The sequence below is a fragment of the Cryptomeria japonica genome, chromosome 5, assembly GCF_030272615.1.
Source record: "Cryptomeria japonica chromosome 5, Sugi_1.0, whole genome shotgun sequence".
In the NCBI taxonomy this organism is placed as follows: Eukaryota; Viridiplantae; Streptophyta; class Pinopsida; order Cupressales; family Cupressaceae; genus Cryptomeria; species Cryptomeria japonica.
This window is the reverse complement of record NC_081409.1, coordinates 797,593,793-797,614,782: the sequence shown is the minus strand read 5'-3', so window position 1 is coordinate 797,614,782 and position 20,990 is coordinate 797,593,793. Positions and strand designations below refer to the sequence as shown.

At 35.2% G+C, this 20,990-nt stretch overlaps 1 protein-coding gene across 1 annotated transcript in view; it reads left to right on the top strand.

The window, feature by feature from the left end:
* The window catches only part of LOC131075583 (proteasome subunit beta type-7-B), a 74,830-nt gene that overhangs the window by 2,738 nt on the left and 51,102 nt on the right, over nucleotides 1-20,990 (top strand). Inside the window, exons 2-6 of the mRNA XM_058012427.2 lie at nucleotides 4,280-4,449; nucleotides 5,341-5,482; nucleotides 5,666-5,762; nucleotides 5,889-5,958; nucleotides 6,070-6,174. Coding sequence (XP_057868410.1) covers nucleotides 4,306-4,449; nucleotides 5,341-5,482; nucleotides 5,666-5,762; nucleotides 5,889-5,958; nucleotides 6,070-6,174 — 558 coding nt within the window. The 5' untranslated portion in view covers nucleotides 4,280-4,305. The remainder of the gene's footprint in view (nucleotides 1-4,279; nucleotides 4,450-5,340; nucleotides 5,483-5,665; nucleotides 5,763-5,888; nucleotides 5,959-6,069; nucleotides 6,175-20,990) is intronic.

Below are 20,990 nucleotides of genomic sequence, written 5' to 3'. Positions count from 1 at the left end.
GGTGAACAATGCTATGTAACCAGTTTTTGTTTGCCAAAAATTTGAAGCAATGGAATAATATTACTATTATCCACATGCATGACAATGACTTTTTATTGAAGTCCTCTCTGCAATCCATATTTAAATGTCTTAAGAGATTAAATTTTAAATACAAAATTATATTATGAAAAATTTGAAACAATCTATAATCATAGAAATTGTTGTACTTATAGGATAACATATTTTTTAAGGGCTGTTGATTTAAAAAAGATTAACGGTGGCTTTCTAACTTCTCAAGCCCTTTTTCTCTTCCTATTCCTGCGTTAACATTCCCATATTCTTTGGTGCAGTGTTTTCTCTTCTTATCTTGTGCCCTTCCAGCTTCTAATTCCCCTTCAACGTATTCAGTCATCATTTCAATTTTTTTTTAATTTGGTGCCTTCCAAAGAATTTTTGTGCAACCTTCCTTCATTATTTTTTTGACTTGTATTAAACTCTTCATATAGTTATTATAGTTCCTGTCATTTTCTCATAAATATATTTAAAGTAATTTTATAGGTGATATACAAGTAATTTGTAACTAAAATTAATTTTGAAAACGAATTTAAATGTCAGTATCAAGTAGCTATCAATAACAACAAAACATAGGAATTATAAGCACATGAAAAACTATAAATTATTAGGATTCTCTTAAATTCTTACTGCTCTAATCTTAAATGTTTAAATTTGATAGAACTTCATAGTGTAGCTTTACATGGTAATAGAGTTAATAAGATGTAATCCAATTTTCAAATATTAATAATAGAGTTAAATAACATGAAATCTATTTTTCAAAGATTAAATTTGGTAGCAACTTTGACATTGACACAAATAAGTTAACCACAATTTTATTAAAATAAAAAAAATAAAAATGGTTGAATTAAATTAATTTTGCTCAAAATGTTATGAAAATTTGTTCCATTTCTTAGCATATATAATTCAAAACCAATTTAGCAAATGCATATGGATTTATTAATGAATGCTTAGTTATTTGTTTTCAAAATGGTGTTCTCTGTTTTTGCATGACATCTCTCTTCAATAGCATGAAATAGTTACAAAAACAAAAGTGTAGGATTACTAGCATGTTCTTCCAACTTATTAGACAGTTCACTGCAAAATCCTTTTTGGCTCATCTTGTAATCTAAAATATATTGTAAACTTTATTTTGATTAGTCCTTTAAATTTATAAATTATTGTTTTGTGCTTTTCATGTTTATGGTTGATCTCTGGTAATTGTATTTTGAAATTAATATTGAAAGAACTTCAATATTCTGTATCACCCTCCCAACAACACCTGCCATTACCAGCTATAACTTGCAATTACAAGAATTACAACTTACAAATCTCAATTTTTTTTTCCAAATGGCAGGGACTCCAGCTGCATTGCAGCTCTTGTTTATCTAGAATTCGATTTTTATTATTTATCCATCTTAGGCTGCCGTGTTTGCCCAATATATATTAGTATTGTCATATAATATAATTTTTATTATAGTGCTATAGGGTTATAATTTAGCAATGTTAAACTATTTTGATAATTTATTAGAAGTATCACATATATTTAAAAATAAGCCAAATTCTGTAAGGTGAATTTTTTTTCTTCAAAATTTTCCCTTGTCGAATTTCATCCGAATTTCATGGCTGTTGAATTCGAACCTTGGCCCTGTATAGGTAAAAAAACATAGGACTGCCCCTAAAATAGTAAGCCGTGCTTAATAATAGAATGGCTTACTATTTTAGGGCCAGCCATTTGTTTCTTATATTAATCTTCTTAGGGGAAAGAAAAAAAAGATTTCTAAAAGTCCTATGAAGTTTTCAATAAATATCTTTTTTATAATGTTTAACATCTATCTTTATTTTTATGCACCATATTTGACGTGAAATAAGAAAAGATGTTTTCTACTATATTTTTACAAATGGTACATTGTTTTCTAGTTCCTGATTTTCTGCTGTGTTTTTCTTATTTTAACATTGATCATTGAATTCCATTTATACTCTTACAACACCATGCCAATGTTGTGTAAATGGAATGCTTTAAGGTAGATAATTTAAAATACTTCTAGATCCTCAGAGTTTCTTTCAAAGAAAGCTCAGGTATAGAATAAAAACCCTAGAACTGCTAATCAAGGTGCTCCATATAGAAGCCTCCAATGGACCCTATTTTAAAAATATCTGTTCCCTACGACCCCCTATAAATGGCCTCCCAAAAAACTCTTCTTGGAAACGCATCTTGTGATCACCTGCTGCCCCTGTAGTTTAAACTTAGGGGAGCATAGCATTAAAGCCATCTTCGTCATTGGTAGTTGAGTTGTGATTTGAATTTTGTTGATTTAGTTCCACTCTTATTAAGTTGATTCTTGGCTCAATTGGTGTCTTCACACCCTGACCATGTGTGCTTACTCCTTGTGCTGCTCATCTTTCAAAGCATTTTGGAATCAAGACCCTTATTATGCTTATGAAAACCAACCATAGGATCTTTAATTCATTATCTTAGACATAATTGCCCATAGAGATGACATTTTAGAAATGATAGCATTTATTACAATTACAGGAATTGCTGTTATGGAAGATGGATACAATCACATGCCCTTTCCAGCCTGAAGGGTAAAGATAAAACAATGGATGCATTTTAATCAAATAGATTTGAAGGTCTAAGAAAGGATCTATTAACTTAGTCCTATGATATACTAGTGCTTATTAGGGACGACAGTGACCAAGTAACCATGGCAAGGTATGAGGGAGCTTGATACCCCACGGGTGAGTAGAGGTCAATAAATGATAGTATTATGTTTTAAAGTGACAAAAGGTAAAATGAAAACCAAGAGAAGCAAAAGATTCATGCAACGGAAGTAATATTTACTGTTGAAGAGGACAGTGATCTCCAGGTCTAATGGGGTAAGAAGCACTGTAAAGAGGATAAAGTGTTGTTCACAGACCTATTAGGACAGTGGTAGTAGGTATGCAGAAACATATGGGATGTGTTCCCCTATGAATAACCATGAATAATATGAGACGTAATTTCACCTCATAGACCCTGTACATGTTAAGGAATAGTGGATAAGTATCAAGATTCAAAATGCAGTGACAACCTTATGAAGGTACAGATAAATAACATATGGTAAAGTCTGAGGTTCACCATAATGACAGTGGACAGTCACGTAGCCTATAAACATTAAGCTTATGATAGTCATGATGCATCATAATACAAACACATAACCACTTGAAAATATTGGGCACTCAGTATCTCTAGTCTAGTTGGCTTTTACAAAATCCTATATATCTTCTAGTCTGTTCACCTAGGTCATCTTTGTTAGCAGATTGTATGATCCAAACTTCTGTCCAAATATTTAAAGGTCATATTTTCAGTTCAAAATTCCTTCCCTGCTTTTGTTTTTTATTTCTTTTCATATAACTCGATGTTCGATCTTGTGTAGACCAGGGAATAAATTAGACATCCTACAACACTTGCACGAGGAACATGACACATGTCCTTTTAATATCTTGGGACAATCTTCTACATATGAAATTATCAATTTAAACCAACAGAAACAGGAATGCTAACAAGTTTGCATATGTGCATTTTCAATCCTTGCAGTATCCCCTCAACATATTTTTTCGGATTCAACTAGAGTGTTCAGTATAGATAATCATTTACAGTTTCCATAACTGAATTAAAGTTTGTGGCACCAAGATCTGTTACTCAAAGAAAGTTTTTTATAAGCCTGTGAAATATGTGTCTTATGAATGCAAGAACATTGAAAAATTGCAAGTACTTTTCTATTTTTAAATCAAATGTTCGTTGTCAGTAGCATCACTAGGAATAGTTGGTCTATTTTTATCCTCTACTAACTTCCACAAATCAATGAAAATTTGAATTCCTTTTAATATCCCTTTCCATTGTGTGTAGTTTGTGCCATTTAACTAATTTAAGTTTGATACTCTTGGAAAAATAAATGAACAAACAATGACCCAACAAATCAAAGACACTGCTCAAAAAACCTATTTTTTCCTCCCACTTTATATTCCTAACAATTCAGTGCTCCCCGACTGTCAATCAAATAATAGATTACTAACTTCTGAGTAGATTCTAAGAAGTGATGCTAAAGCTACTCCGATTCCCCTTATGTAATTGTTTTTTGACAATTCAGCATAATACTTTAATTACTCTTCAAAATTTTTATATTTGTGGAAACTTAAGAAATAAATTTTATATTAGGAACTTTGAAGAGATTGCCGTTTTGATTTTTCTGGTAATATTTTACAGGGGTTTCTTCAACCAACCGTCAAGTTATGGCAAACAATCAAATTGACATCCCTCCAAAAGGTGGATTCTCTTTCGATTTGTGTAAAAGAAATGAAATGCTTATTAAGAAAGGTATTGAAGTGCCAAAGTTTCGCAAAACAGGAACGACAATTGTTGGTCTTGTTTTCAAGGTTAGTTCTGTCATTACCTTATCTGTTAAGGAGTCTTTGTTTTTTCTTATGTTGATTGTTTCACAGTTTGTTTTTGTTGCTGGAAGGTCGTTGCGTGATTTGATTAAATTCTGTATTATATTTAGGAGTGATTTGGAAGAGTGGAGGAGTGAGTTGCATTAATTTTTGAAGTAAAGAAGCAGGTCTCTAAAAACATTAAAAAATCAAGGAGTTGGAATATAGGGTTTCAAGCAAAATAGTTTAAGTGAATGCAGGTAAAAGTCAGGGATTCATAGAAGGGAAAGGATGTACTGCTGATTTAAGAGAAATCTATTGACTGAGGGTCTGGTGAGGGGGGTTGCTCGAGGGAATATCTTAGAAATGGTTTCAAGTGGGGCAAGGATTGTTTTGGAATAGGAGCAAAATGGATTATTTATTCTGATCTATGATAGAGATAAAAGTTCGTATATTCATCTTTTTTTATCTTGTTTCATGAGTGTATTTACCTTAAAAATAAAACCTAAGATGCTTTGGGCTTTTTCTTAGGCTTAAACCTTTTTTCCAATTTTATATCTGATACCTCTCAGTTACATTGAAAAAATTTAAAAATCTTGATCTTAACAAAATATTTAGAGGTGGATATCTAAGTTTTGACTCTTGGTCTTCCATTGTTGGCATTTGTCGTGGTTGTGATATACTGATATCTATAGGTGGATTTCTAAGTTGGGACTCTTGGTTTGGTCTTCCATTGTAGGTTTCTAGTGTGTGTGCTCGCAAGGAGCTTGTACTGGTCCAATGTTAGGGCTCACAAAGAGCTTGTATTGGTCTCATGTTGGTGTTTGTCTAAGCAGAATTTGTACTTGAATTGCAATATAAAAAAAGAATTGCTAAAGTTGAGCTTTTTCAACTCAGGATGGAGTCATACTTGGGGCTGACACCAGGGCAACTGAAGGACCAATAGTGTGTGATAAGAACTGTGAAAAAATACATTATATTGCACCAAATATATACTGCTGTGGTGCTGGAACTGCTGCAGATACAGAAGCAGTAACAGGTTTTGTTTATATTTTTTTATTGTTCCTCGGAGAATATTTATGAGTGCTTATTTCAGTGTTGGAGCTGCCAATATGAATATGAGTTTTCAATGCTTGGAGGCTACTTAATTTTGTCATTCCACTTGAAAATGCTTCATGTGATTATTGTTGGATTACTGAATGTTTGGTCTTTTTGTTGACAGACATGGTTAGCTCCCAACTGGAGCTGCATCGTTATGCAACTGGTCGAGAATCACGGGTTGTTAGTGCCCTCACTATTCTAAAATCCCATCTATTCGGGTGATTTTCCATGTTCCTAACATGTATCCATTTTTGTTTGTTTTGATTGATATTGCTTTTAAGGTTGATAGTATTTTGTTCTGTCTTGTATGGTTGCTTTAATTGTTTTCCATTTTCTGGTTGTAGTTACCAAGGCCATGTGAGTGCAGCCTTAGTACTTGGTGGGGTGGATATTACTGGACCACACTTACATACGGTAAGGAGCTTATACACCAATCAAAATTTGTAATTTGTTTCATTTTTCATTTTCTTGCTGGGCACGAGTTAAAAGATATGTTTCTCTGTGAACTTTTTCTTTGGGATGCAGGTATATCCTCATGGATCAACAGACACTCTACCTTTTGCTACAATGGGTTCTGGATCTCTTGCTGCTATGGCAATGTTTGAATCACGATACAAAGAAGGGTTAAATGTAAGTTCAAAAGTTTATTTGCAGTTACATCTCTGTGCAATGCAGGTAACTTTATTTGTTTGCAGTAGTTTGAACCAAAGTCCTAGTGAACTTTGTTGCACATTTTTGGTGCTTAAGTTTTCAATTTAGATTGTAATTCATGTTATGGAAGTGCTTGCTTTAGCAAGTCGTCCTTTCTAATTTTGCATTTGTTTGTATTGTTACTCATAACTGGGTGCTGGATAGAAAATGCATGTGTGTGTATTATTGGGTTTGTGTTCGTTTTTTTAGGTTGGCAAGGAAAAAATTCGGATCAAATTCCTGAATGATAAAATTTTAGAATTTTTTTCGTGATTAAAGAATAAAGGATATAAATCTAATATATTAATATTACTTTATTTATGATATTGAAGTAGTTATTAGTGTACTACATTATAATTTAACTATATTAAGTATTTAAATTTTTTATAAAAATTTAATTATTAAAAATAAAAATATATTTTTTTGAAAACTTTAAACCTTAAATTAAAACCCAAAAATATAAACTATAACGATTTGTTAACATTTAGACACTCTGCAAAAAGGGGGAACAAGAAATACTTGTTTATGTATCAAAGAGAACTGAAAATGCTAAGCTAAATTTTAGTGCCGCAAAACAATTTATGAACCTGTTTTGGGTCCTCTAAAAGGCATGGTAAAGGATTTTGAGCACCTTGTAGTATTCTTCAGTAGACTTGCGATAAAAAATGTGAGGGCCTATTTTGTGTGCAATCAAGAGCTTTGGTCAAACTGCTCAAGAGTTGGTGTTTGAGTTATGCCATGTGCCAAAAAACTGGCTATGCCATGTCTCCTTTGGGAAGTGGGTTATGGAAGCTTACTCCAAGTTGAAAGAGGGAAAGAGATCAGATTTAGGACTGCTTGGCTGACTTGTATGTTTTTAATTCCGAGGATGGGTCATGGATCTACAACAGTTTTCATCTAGCCTTCAAATTCCTGCTCACTTTAGCCATATAGAGCGATCATGTAGAAGAAGCAAATAGAGAAAATCTTGTCTAACTATTTTTTGATGAATTTTTTAACAATTTTTATGGTTTTTAATAGATTCTCCCGATTTTGAAATTTATATATAAAATTTGGTGAGTTAGGTGATTTAGTGTGTATCTATTATCTATCTAAGATAAATTCAGTTACGATCGTGCTTAATAGATAAATTTGGGTGTAGAAAACTTATTAATCGATGGGTTGGTTTGATTTGTCTTAGGTATTTTGCTATTTTACCCCAAGTTTCTGGGACATGGGGATGCATATCCATGTCCCCGATTTTTCAAGCCACCTTTTGGGATGGCTATGTAAAAAATAGGGAAAATTCAAAACGCATAGGAAAATTTTAAATATTGTATCGGATACGGATACGGCCATTTTTCAAGACCCCCAATATGGATACGGCTGGATACGTCATTCATAAAAATACACATACACATATATTTGACACATTTTTCTAAGTTATTCAAGGAGATTTTCATTACTTCAAAAGCAATATAGACACATAATTGCTACATAAATAATGATAAGTTGAATTAACATTTTACAATATGCAAAAAAGTAGAGTTGCATTGGAAGATAACCCAAAAAATGGGTAACTCAAATAGAACAACATTTCATTTGTCTTTCTCATTGGGTGTAAGTTTTGTTTATAGCAGTTTTAAAAAAAAAAATACATGAATGAAGGTTTTTAAAATTAAATTTAAGAAGATTTCCGTCAAATTTTTTAAAAATCAAATCACATAGTATCTAGCATGGTTGGAAATCAAGGTTTTTTGGGCACATGTGGGTACAGTATTCAATTTGTATCCGGGTTGTAAATGATACGGGGATACGCATGCCCAGGGAGGGACAAAGGAGTTTCTGGCTACTCTGATGTGTGTGTGTGTGTGTGTATAACATTTGTGTTAAATTGAGAGTTCACATGAGAGTCAAAGTCAAACAAATTAGTAAAACTCAAACCTTAATTCAAATTAGCAAACCTGGAAGCTTCACTTCCACCTACCTTGCTTATACACACTGGTCATTGATGATAGCATTTGTATCCAGTTTGTAATTTATGGACTTATTTCAATTCTTAAAATCATACCAGTTATGCTCATCAATCCTGTTGTAAATCTATGAAGGTTAGAAATCAGTTTCAATGCTCATTCATGTTTGTTGCTGCTATTGAGGCTAGTTAAGGCACATTTCTTTTAAGGCATCGCTATAATCTCCTAGGAGTTAGTCACTTGGTGAAGGATCCTCTGTAACAAGAAGTAGTCTGCAATTTTTTGTAAGATCAGAGCTGCAATTTTACTCTCCGTTAATTTTTGAAATCAGAAATTTAATGCAGAAGTTAAATCATATGAAAGACCATATTTCATGTTGCTTCTGTTGGAACTGACATGTAGTTTAACATGTATGGAATTTATCAAACACTTACGCACTATTGCTGAGGTGTTGGGGCCCACAAAAAGAACTAAAAAATGTTTATTTATAGCATTTGAGTGTTTTTTTTTTAAATGTGATGGGGAAAAGAGGGACGGTTGGCCATCCTCGAGACAAACGTCCCCTCCAAGGATTGTTGCCGTCCCGATGTTTCCGACATATCTTCTGCTAGTCCCCAAATTTTGGGGACGGGTAGGGGATGTCCCCAATCCATCCCCCCTTCCCTGGGATGCCCTGGTAACAGGGATGCGTCAAAAAGGGCCAATGACGTGTCCCCAGGTTTCCTTGTTATTTTCTGTTTCAATGGTTCAATTTGGGAATAAGTTATCATTTAGACTTTTTAGATTATCGATAATGGTCATTTAGCCCTGAGGCTATTGTTCATTTGTTGGACTACAAATATATTTTGTGTCTTCGTTCTTAAATTGGGAGTTTAATGTACACAACTGGTGGAAAAGGCTCAGTGAGGTGTCTTTTCTTTAAAAGCAGGCATTATTAGAATGAGTGATCACCAAGACTTTTGAGGGAGCTCTAGTTTAAGTATAAATATTTGAAAGGTAGCATTAGTTTTTGTCAAATAGCAAAGATGTTCAAACATCTTCCCATTTGAGTTGAGAGTATAGTTTTGTTGATAGTAAGTGAGGGTGTTAAAATTCAGATAGTGATAAGCAGATTATAAACTTAGAAAATAAAGCTTAACTGCAAACTGAAACTTGAGTATGATCGCCCACAAATATACATTGTTGAATATACAAACAATTTTTTTTGTTTACTAAGCTGGACTGAATTACACATAAACGTTGCTCTTCTTCTGAATTCTATTTTTTTTCTTGTTGCTAAGTCATGTGCCCATGATCTCTTTTTATCAGCTGAGATAATCTTATGGGCTTTGTAAAAACTAAAGAAAAAAAACTAGTTAGAACATTATCTTGTTGCTGTAGGCTTGAGGAATTCCTTATTTGAAAAATCTAAGCTAGAAATAGCTACTATATCTAGTCTCCATTGGCTTGAGGAATTCTTTCTTTGAAAAAACCTCCGAATATTGCAAGTGATGCTTGGTGGTTAGATATAAACATCTGTATATCTCTAGCTTGAACCACCCATATCTTCATTTAATTTATTTTCTAGATGTCTTGTAAAGCAATGCTTTAATGTATGAACACAACATGGGATTAAAAAATATGTTTGTAAGCTCTCTCAACAATCAAACCAGCTAACTTGCAACTACAAACTAAATTGGTCACATTTTGCATGGCACTAGAAGACCTAACCTCCTCTATGGTGTCCTTCAAGAGTTGAAATTGGTAATCTTCATCCTTGTATTTCCAAGAGAAACCAGTAGCTTTAAGAAAGTAGAAGCTATCCGAAAAGGTAATTATGATATTAAAGATTGGCTGATGACAACTATTAATCCACCCATCCACGACATTGGAGCAACATATCCTAATCCGTGTTTGTTTCATGTCCACCATTTGTAAGTTTGACTTGGAATATTGTTTTTCGTGGAGGGAGGTACACAATCTATGTTCTCTAGGGGACATAAGAAGATTCAATTATGTTTGTTTTCTTCACCACATCTTGAAAAATGAGAAACATATCACAAGGGTGGTATGGGCTTAGCAGATTTTGGCTACAAAATGATTGGCACACTTTCTTGCATGTAAGTTCAACACCCTTGCCATTGTATTTCAGCAATTAGAACTCTCCTATTACATCCCTACTGGCAGCATATGACACATTGGAATTGATTCTAGAGGGACACCTTTTGAATTTCACCTCATTCACTCTTGCCAACCTAGCCATTTCAACCCTTGCTTCCAAAGTTATAATCTTTTAAACTAGAACACCATGTGCAAACATGGCCCTTTTTGCTCAATAAAAGGCCGAAGCCAGAATATCTATTGAATACTATAAAAAGCAACCGTCACAGAGTTATAAGGAAAACAGACAAAACAGGGGAGGCTGCTATGCAATACTCCTATAGAAGTTCAAAGTATCAGGCATATAAACAAAGCCTTTCAGAACCATATTCTGTCAAAAACATAATTGACAAAGGCAAATGAAAACAGATAACAAGTTTATGGGCAATGAAAATAAAGATTTTCCTTGCCTCAACCCACATTAGAGAGCTTTGGACCCTGAATATCTGCAAATGCTCTCTGTTGAGCGTTTTCAATGGCCTCCGACAGTCACTCCACCTGTTCTAGACTCAGTTCCTCCTCATCATCACTGGAATCCGGGTTCCGCGAACCATCCAGTCGTTCATCATTTTTGTATTTCCAAACCCTTGCTTCATCTTCATTCACATCATCACCTATAGCTCTCTCTGACCAACCCTTCTCAGTGAGCCTCATTAATCTCTTTAAAAAAGCCAATCCCCTTTTAATCTGGAATTCCGTTGCATCTAAAGTCTGTTGATTCCATATAGTGAGCATTGGAAGCCGTGGTACCTCCCCTGTTCCAGTTTTAACAACAAAATACTGCCCTGGAAGCGAGATAGTGAGTCTTTCATCCACTGAGAGCAAAACTCTGTCCAAAGCACCTAAAAAAGTGTCTTTGAAGATGTGACAACACAACCATGTCCAAACACACTTAAATACATGGGTCCAACCCTATTGGAAATCCCATGAATATCAGTTTTGTATATAAATGACAGAGCCAATGTTTATTCCCTTCTAAATTTTTGGAGTTATTTTTGCTCAAAATGGTGACATATTGCAGGAAGGGTTTTATGAGATTGAAAGTGCTTTTTGCTTATATATTGACAATAGTTGAAGGGCATGAAAATGATATGTTCCAGCAGTTCTTGCTTTTTGTAAAGAACACCCAACATTTTTTTCAACTTGATTTGCATTGACGTTCATTTCTTCACTATCCATTTCATGCCCGTTATTGTTGCTCATTTTGATTCAGCTTCAAGAAAGTGAAATTTGGGACATCAAATAGGAAAAATAACTGTAGATAAAAATCCCTAAGATTTCTTGACAGAACCCCAAGACATGAAAAAAAAACTAAAAGAAGTGGTTGTGGCTTACCTTCCAATGATCCTTGATGTTGAAAGTGTTGAATTCGTGCCCTAGATCAGTAATCAGATTTGTAACATATAATCATGCCCTAGTTTATTAATCAGATTTGTAACATTTAATCAGATTTGTAATTTAGTAAACTATAATCAAGTGAATTCAAGAATGGAAGAAGGAACCAAGAGACAAACACAAATACCCTGGGAAAACCTCCAAGGAGGAAAAATCCAGCATTAAAGACCCATAGGTCAGATTATGTATTCAATCTTATTGCACAAATACAATACTTAGCTTGCTTTACAAATCTGATTCCTTCTTGAATGACAGATCTGCACTTCTAATCTCTGCACCAAAATTGTCTTTGTCCTCTAGAACTAATTCGCATAAGTCTGGTCAACTTCGCACTCTCCAAGAGTAAGTTCCCACTTTTCAGGCAGAGCTAATTCGCTGAAATGAAGATGAGTAAATTGATTTGCAAAGTGTCTTTTATTTATATGCATCTTTAACTTTTATTTTGCAAGTCGGCCTATTTCATTTTGGCGCCAATGTTTGTTATTGTGGCGTGGGGTTTTAGGATAGGGCTGGGCTTAACCTTGGGGCACGTTACCCTTTAGGATAGGGCCTAGTCCTAAGTGGGTTCGGATGTTGCCTTAAGGCAATCCGAACCCATCTTCACCTAGTTACAAACAACACTCCCTCTTAACTAGGGAAGAAGAGAATACATAATCTGAACCTTTAGAGTTCCATCTAGCACACAAGCATAGAATCGATCTAGCACACAAGCATAGAATTACATCTTCCACCTAGCACACAAGCATAGGATGGTTCTAGCACACAAGCATAGAAAGTGTAATACACAAGTGGGTCTTTACATAATTACAATTTTCCATCTAGCACACAAGCTCAGATTGGACACAATTCATTCTTGCACACAAGCAAAGAATGATCAAAGTGCTGCAGATAGAGTCACTGAGATTGGAGCTCCCTCTCAATCAAGGTTCTGTTTTCCACAATACAAAGTCTGTCTCTGAAGTTTTCGAACTTAACTCTGGATAAGGGTTTGGTAAGGATGTCCGCAACCTGTTCATCCGTGCTAGTGTACTTTAGCTGAATGGCGCCTCTTTGCACTATATCCCGAATGAAGTGATAGTGTGTTTCTACATGTTTGGACCAGTCATGGAACACAGGATTTATTGACATCTTTATACAGCTTTGATTATCACAATGAATGGTGATAGGACTACTAGCTTGACCAAATAATCCGACAAGGAGTTTGCGAAGCCACACTGCTTCTCTGGATTCAACAGATGCTGCAATGTACTTAGCTTCTGCAGTGCTCAATGCTACGGAAGATTGCTTTCTACATGCCCAAGAGATCACTGTAGAGCCCAAGTTGAAGCAGATACCCAAAGTACTTTTCTTGATACATTCATTGTGCAATTTGTAATCTGAACTCAGCCAGCACTCCTTAGAGAGGATCACAACAAGTAGCTAGTAACCATATGTAATAAGTAACCAAATCACATAATGGTAACTCATCATGGAATCTTTTATAATATTCATCTTGCCTTGCTTATAGAGGATGAATCCAGAACTTTATCATGTACACCTGCAAGACATGAATAAACACAAGTATATATATGCACATCATGGATTCTTTCCATGATATCTATCACGCATATACACCATCCATTGCTTGCTAAGAATGATGAAGAGCTTCCATTTCAATCTTCTTTCAGAGAAGAATGTAACTTCATAATCCTTCGTCTAGCTCACAAGCATAGAATGAAGTTACATAAACCATAGTCCTCCATTTTGCACACAAGCAAAGAATGAATAAGCATAATCTTCTATCTAGTACACTTTCCATCCAGCACACAAGCATAGGATGAAATTCCATCTTTTCTACCATCTTACATTGCCCGTAGAGGATGGTAACAATTACTCTTCCCTTGAGAAGATTACACTACCACCTTACATTACCCGCAGAGGGTGGTTGATGAAACACAATGCATCATTGAAGTTGAGACTCCTTCTCAATCAAGGCGGTGTTCTTTATAGCTCCAAGTGTATCTTCTGAAGTACTCAAGCTTCAAAAGACTTGGTGACAACATTTGCAACGCAAGATTATCTTGTCATAAGACACTGAATTTTCAGGTATCTCTATACGATTCTGATAATAAATAATTATAAGAAACCATTCAACAAGAATTTGAAAAACCACACAATTTCCTTGATATAGTTCATGCTCCAATGAATTCAGCTTCAGCAGTACTCAGTGTGACTAAGGACTGTTTGCTGTAGTCCTAAGAGATCATAGGGAATTCAAGTTACAATAGGAGATTGAAGTGACTTCCCTTGTTTGAGACACTTCAGAATCTGAGTTAGCCTTCTGAGGTGATTATAGTCTTTTGCTCACAATCATTTGAGATTTTCAAAATGCAACAAGATATGCTTGGCAGCAACAACATGCTTCAACCTTGATCATGAATTAGCTGAGGCATCCACCAATCAGCTGCTTGTCTTCAGATGGATCTGCAAAATCAGACTTTGCTACAGACATCCTCAATCTTTATGTTAGTTTTCATAAAGGTTTACAATCCATTATTCTAAATATCAAAAGAATAATTTGGTTAGATCCTTGACATATTTCTAATCCTAGAAGACAATAAATTTAGATCCTTGCACTAATTATTCCTTATATTCCAATGATGAGAATAGAGTTAAATCATCACATCAAAAACCAAAATACTTTTAAGAAAGGAAGTTAGAACTTTACAAAACCCTAGACTTAAATAATTGTCAATTCTTTAATACTAAGTCTTTATTGAAGATAGGACTCCCTCGTAATCCTTAATCAAATAAGAATCAATAAAGGAACCAGAAATCATATACAACTGAAGATGCTACTTGCTTTTCTCTTACTTTCACCTTCTGCAAGGTGAATTTTTAGAAAACCTTCATCTTTAACCCCGAGAGGTTGAGATACAATCTAGTTCCCATCCGAATAACCATGCCTGAAAGGATCCTTATATACTTATAAAAGAAAACAGGTGTGAGATTCGAGCAAGCAAAATACATAAGCCAAATCATCTTTCAAACTGAACAAGTGGAATTTAGATTTCTTAGAAACCCAATCACAAGATATTGTATGACTACATACATATGATTGATAAATATTAAGTAGAACAAAATCTTCATACTTTGCTGAACAAGATCCTAATTATATTCAGCTTTGGTGGAGGTAGAAGAAATTAACGAGTGAAATGCTTACCTCAGCTTGAAGAGATCTCAATGCTAATCACAGAAGGAGACCACTGATTTGTTCATCTTTGACTCTTCCTACATATGCTATTTACAACAATACATTCTAACTTCTACTATGTAAGAAAGAGCACCATCATAACCAAATACTCAAAGCAACCTGTCATGCAGTTATTTTAACAAATAACTGACACATAATAAGACTGCATTTGTCACAACATTTAATGACATGAGCTCGAATGCAACATGGATGATATAATGATGGTAACTCGGGATAACACAAGCACAAACTTGCTTGTAGACCTACAAGGATAAACACCTATCACAGGGAACCTCAAAACATGATTGGCCCAACACGGGTTAATTCAAAGAGAATATCATTTTCCTTTCACACAACCCAACAAGGGTTTTACAAAACTAATTAAGCACAAACCCATAAGAAGCAAATATTGATAATGAAACCCTTATTATTACAACTTGACAAAGAAACCCTATATAAACAAATTGACAAAGTTATTCAACAGGAATACTTAACCTTCAATTATCATAAAGTCTCTCATCACAAAGTTAATAAAGAATTTAAAAAATACCCTGTTGATGTTTAGATAACACTGACACTGGAACCGAAAGCTTCCCAAAAGAACCTATCTTTGCAGTCTATCTTCAAAAGCCATAATTCGCAATCTCCTCTTGATGTGCCTTAGCACAGTCAGCTAGGGTTTGAAGATTGGTGGGAATACAACTGATTTTGTTAGCAATACAAAATAGTAGTTGCATGTCTAGTAGCAAAATAAATCTACCATACCATCAAAGATTCAATCATTATTAAAATTGGATTGGATCACATCAAGGGTTAAGAATCATGAAATATATACCAACCTAGGGTTTAGACCAATTCTAAAAATCAACTCTGAAGGTCTGAGTAAGGTAATGACTCCACAGTATATACTTTGCATTCCAGAGATCTGAAAAATCTGAAAGGAGAAATATCAGTTACTTCCTTCTTTGGTTCTTCACTCGAATCTCCACAATCTTTAATGAATTAAAGAATGACTCCGTGACGAGGACCCGATGATGCCCTCTAACTTCACCCTTGTCATTTTCTTAATAGAAGGCGAACAACAACCTGAAGGTAAGAGCTTACTGAAATCTAACGGTTAGTATAACCTTAGCTCTGATACCATGTTGAATTTGTGCCCTAGATCAGTAATCAGATTTGTAACATTTAATCATGCCCTAGTTTATTAATCAGATTTGTAACATTTAATCAGATTTGTAATTTAGTAAACTATAATCAAGTGAATTCAAGAATGGAACAAGGAACCAAGAGACAAACACAAATACCCTGGGAAAACCTCCGAGGAGGAAAAACCCAGCATTAAAGACCCACAGGTCAGATTATGTATTCACTCTTATTGCACAAATACAATACTTAGCTTGCTTTACAAATCTGATTCCTTCTTGAATGACAAATCTGCACTTCTAATCTCTGCACCAAAATTGTCTTTGTCCTCTAGAACTAATTTGCATAAGTCTGTTCAACTTCGCACTCTCCAAGAGTAAGTTACCACTTTTCAGGCAGAGCTAATTAGCTGAAATGAAGATGAGCAAATTGATTTGCAAAGTGTCTTTTATTTATGTGCATCTTTAACTTTTATTTTGCAAGTCGGCCTCTTTCATTTTGGCGCCAATGTTTGTTATTGTGGCGTGGGGTTTTAGGATAGGGCTGGGCTTAACCTTGGGGCACGTTACCCTTTAGGATAGGGCCCAGTCCTAAGTAGGTTCAGATGTTGCCTTAAGGCAATCCGAACCCATCTTCACCTAGTTACAAACAACAGAAAGTGACTGAAAATCTTCTTCTTTTGACCTTCCTTCCTCATCTTTCCTCCTGTTTTTTTTCTTTCTCCTCTCAACTGCAAATAAAAAGGTAGCAATATAAGCTTTAGGGCAGTGTGTTAAGTTGTTTATGTGTTTATGGTTGCAAAAGGGGCATGGAATTTTTTTTGCGGGGCATGCTTTATGTTGGGACATGTGGTCATGCTTGAGATGCACAAGGGATGTCCCTAACTGTCTCGGGTTTGTTCCCCCCAATGTGGGTAGCATCCTGGGAATGTGTCTCAAGTTTTCCCAAAGACAAGGCATGGCCAAGGGGCCTCCCTTGCTGTCTAGTTGTATTGGGGTTTTCAACCATGGGTGGGGACACATTGCCAAGTAACCTTGAGATTTTGTCCAATTAATCAAATATTAGATCAATTAGGGCACACTCAAAGGCAATCATTTTTCAATGAATATTTATTCCATTCTCATTCATTTAGGGCCTAATTACTGTTTAATGGCCCCTAAAGGGTTTGGATTTTTGTTGAAGGCAATGAAATTATGAAAAATGGTTGTGCTATTTTCTAATGAACACCCAACATTTTTTTCAACTTCATTCGCATTGACATTCATTTCTTCACTTTCCATTTCATGCCCGTCATTGTTGCTCATTTTGATTTAGCTTCAAGAAAGTGAAATTTGGGACATCAAATAGGAAAAATAACTGTAGATAAAAATCCCTAAGATTTCTTGACAGAATCCCAAGACATGAAAAAAAACTAAATGAAGTGGTTGTGGCTTACCTTCCAATGATCCTTGATGTTGAAAGTTACTGAAAATCTTCTTCTTTTGACCTTCCTTACTCATCTTTCCTCCTGTTTTTTTTGTTTCTCCTCTCAACAGCAAAAAAAAAAGGTAGCAATATAAGTTTTAGGGCAGTGTGTTAAGTTGTTTATGTGTTTATGGTTGCAAAAGGGGCATGGATTTTGTTTGCGGGGCATGCCTTCTATTGGGACATGTGGTCATCCTTGAGATGCACAAGGGATGTCCCTAACTGTCTCGGGTTTGTCCCCCCCAATGTGGGTGGCATCCTGGGAATGTGTCATAAGTTTTCCCAAAGATAAGGCATGGCCAAGGGGCCTCCCTTGCTGTCTAGTTGTAATGGGGTTTTCAACCATGGGTGGGGACCCTTTACCAAGGTTGCATGGGTACGGGGGTACTCGGAGACGTTGGAGACTGGTACCGGTACCGGTACAGCTATTTTTTCAAAATAGGAGACGGGGGTACTTGGAGACGCCAATTTTTTTTAAGATATAATTTAGTAATTGATAGAAAAACTGAAAATATAATGGCATTGAACTTTCAAAACAAGAATTAACATTCACTTTGAAGTTTAAGTACACAAATGTGAAATTAGTCATTTCAAAATGTCATACAAATGTCCGAAAATGGGGCTTACATCAGTGGTTTTTGCTTCTGCCCATGCATCGCGTCAAACTTTTTGACTCTTGCATGTGTTATTTAGGGAGGAGACGGGAGGGTTCGTTGACATGGAGTCTCCTATCTGTAGAGACGTGTCCTGACAGGTCTCTAGTACGGGAGACGCGTACCAGTCTCCGGTACGCATTCTAGGGGGTTGGGTATGGGTACCCATGCAACACAGCCCTTTACCAAGTAACCCTGGGATTTTGTCTAAGTAATCAAATATTTGATCAATTAGGGCACACTCAAAGGCACTCATTTTTCAATGAATATTTATTCCATTCTCATTCATTCAGGGCCTAATTACTGTTTAATGGCCCCTAAAGGATTTGGATTTTAGTTGAAACTTGAAGGCAATGAAATTATGAAAATTCAAAAATGGTATGTGCTATGAAGGTTCATGTGGTGTTGAAGGCATTAATTTGGTCTTAATGTTAGGGGCTCGGCCTCTCAATCCCTGATTTTGTCTAGAAAAACAAAAATCAAAATTGTTTTGGGCTGCACCAGATGGAAAATTAACGCTTGTTTCTCTATTTTTATAAATTTCTAGCATTTTTTAGTTTCCTAAATTATCTGTAATAAATTGGAACAATCTTTATAGTTTGGTTTGCTGAGTCAATCCTAGGGATGAGTTTTCAATACTATGGTTTAAAAATGTAATAGAAAGTGAACTAATCTGCCATGCCTATTTTTGTTTATTAGGTATGAGCACAAGATATAACAGTTCATCCACACATGAATAAGAGATTTTGCATTTCTATGATGCTATGAACAAATTAACCTATTGTTGGAGAAGACCTATGACCCTGTTTCAAGGGGCCACACAATGCACAAAGCACCAACAATGGAAAGTATTTCAGGTCAATTAGCGACCAGCAAACAAATCTCCAGATCAAGGGCTGATTCCCTGCCTACTCGAAACTAACTCTAACATCACAAAGAAAATGAAGAAAGGGAATGCTGAAATTGAAATACAGAAAGCATAAAAAAGCCTTAAGCTAAGAGTAGAAACCCATCCACTGTCTGATTAGAGCTTAACAACTCACCTTGCAATAATCAACAAAAAGAAACCTGCGTATAAGAGTGAAGGATGAACAAGGACAAACTAGAAACTATTTAGATGACAAGCTGTTTCTTATTAAGTTAATTGATTAATCCACAATTACTTGAAATCCTTCATAAACATACAATGTGTCTACCTTGGAACCAGCCAGCAGATGACTAGAGACAGAGGAATACACATCCCAAGCCCAACAGCTTTATGATATACACAATTCCCCTTAGGGACAAGAGCACCACAACAGTAGAGTTTGTTGTGAAATGTCTAGCCATTTGCAACTCTATTTTCGAGGTATGTATAACAAAATAGGAGGAGAAGAAGAGTGAAAATAGAGGATGAGAAGAGGGGGATGAAGATGGCTGTAGCAGATATTGAATTTGAACCTTGAAACTCGTCAATCAGCTGGGACATTCATTTCGGCAACTGTCTTTGATTTGACAGCTTCTTGATCATGCATGCACAACTCCCTTTGTGAATGTAAATAAATGTCTCACTGTTGAAATATTAAATATTAAAACAATAATGAGGTAGCATGTGCGAAGGCAAGCATAGTGAATGTAAATAGGAATGTGTAGCACCGATTGATGAGGAAAGCAACGGCAGGAGTGAGTGTAGGAAAGCAAACACAAAGAAAGGAAAGAAGCAACAACAAAAGAAGATGAAGGGGCTATGGAAGGGCTTTCTTTAAACAATTGACCCAATATTAAAAAGCTCCAATAGGCCCCTTAAACTTTTGAAGCTTGCTAGACCAGATTGAATCGTTTCCATGAATGTGATGCCTTTTGCAAGGAGTAGATTTTATTAGCTATCCCTAATTCTACCCCCAAGAGGATGACTCAAATGTCAGTTGGGGATAACACTTTGGGACCTGAGATTGTTTCAAGGGCTAGTTCTGCACTTGTTCCATTGACTAAACTATCTTTTTCCTTGGGCAAGTCCTTCGTGGTTTTGGTGGAGGACCCATTGGATTTCATTGTCTCTAGTATTGTGTTATTGCAGTATCAATTGATATTGTTGTTAATCCCTTGTCCTTATTTTTGAGGAAATGCTTTGTTTTTGAGTCTTTTGCTTTTTGGAGAAAGACAATCTGCAGCAACTTGAATTCTACCTTGATCAAGATCTTGGAACATGGTTTCTATCAACTTTGGTTTAATTTTGTGACGATAGCAACTATGTGAAATAAAATGGAACCTAGTTCTTATTAAAATATTTAATTATTATTTAATTAGGATATTAATCGTCGTTAGAGTAATTATTTGTTTTATTTAGTTTTCTATTTTTGGCTTCTATTTTTAAAAGCGGTTGTTTCTTTTTTAGAATCATCACCATTTTGTAATCGCATATTTAAACGGCTCTACAATTGAATAAAGTTAACCTATTATTTTGAGCAATCAATTTTTCATGGTATCAGAGTGCGTTGATGGGATATTTTAGAATTTGGCGAATTTTTTAAATAAGAATTCGTAAGCTTACCTGGATATTTTTTCCTGATTTTTTAAATTATTTTTGTAGGGAAAATATTGCAGGAATTTTCAGAGGGTTTTTCGAAACTTTTTTTTAGAAAAATTGAATTAGTTTTTAGAACATCGTGGCTTTTGCAAATGCATCGAGATCTTTTCTCAGGTTTTCGAAGCTCTGTTCCTTTTTCACGACTTGGTTTGTGTGGCATTTTTCTGTGCCGTTACATCAGACTTTTGGGTTTTTGTGAAACACGAGCGAAA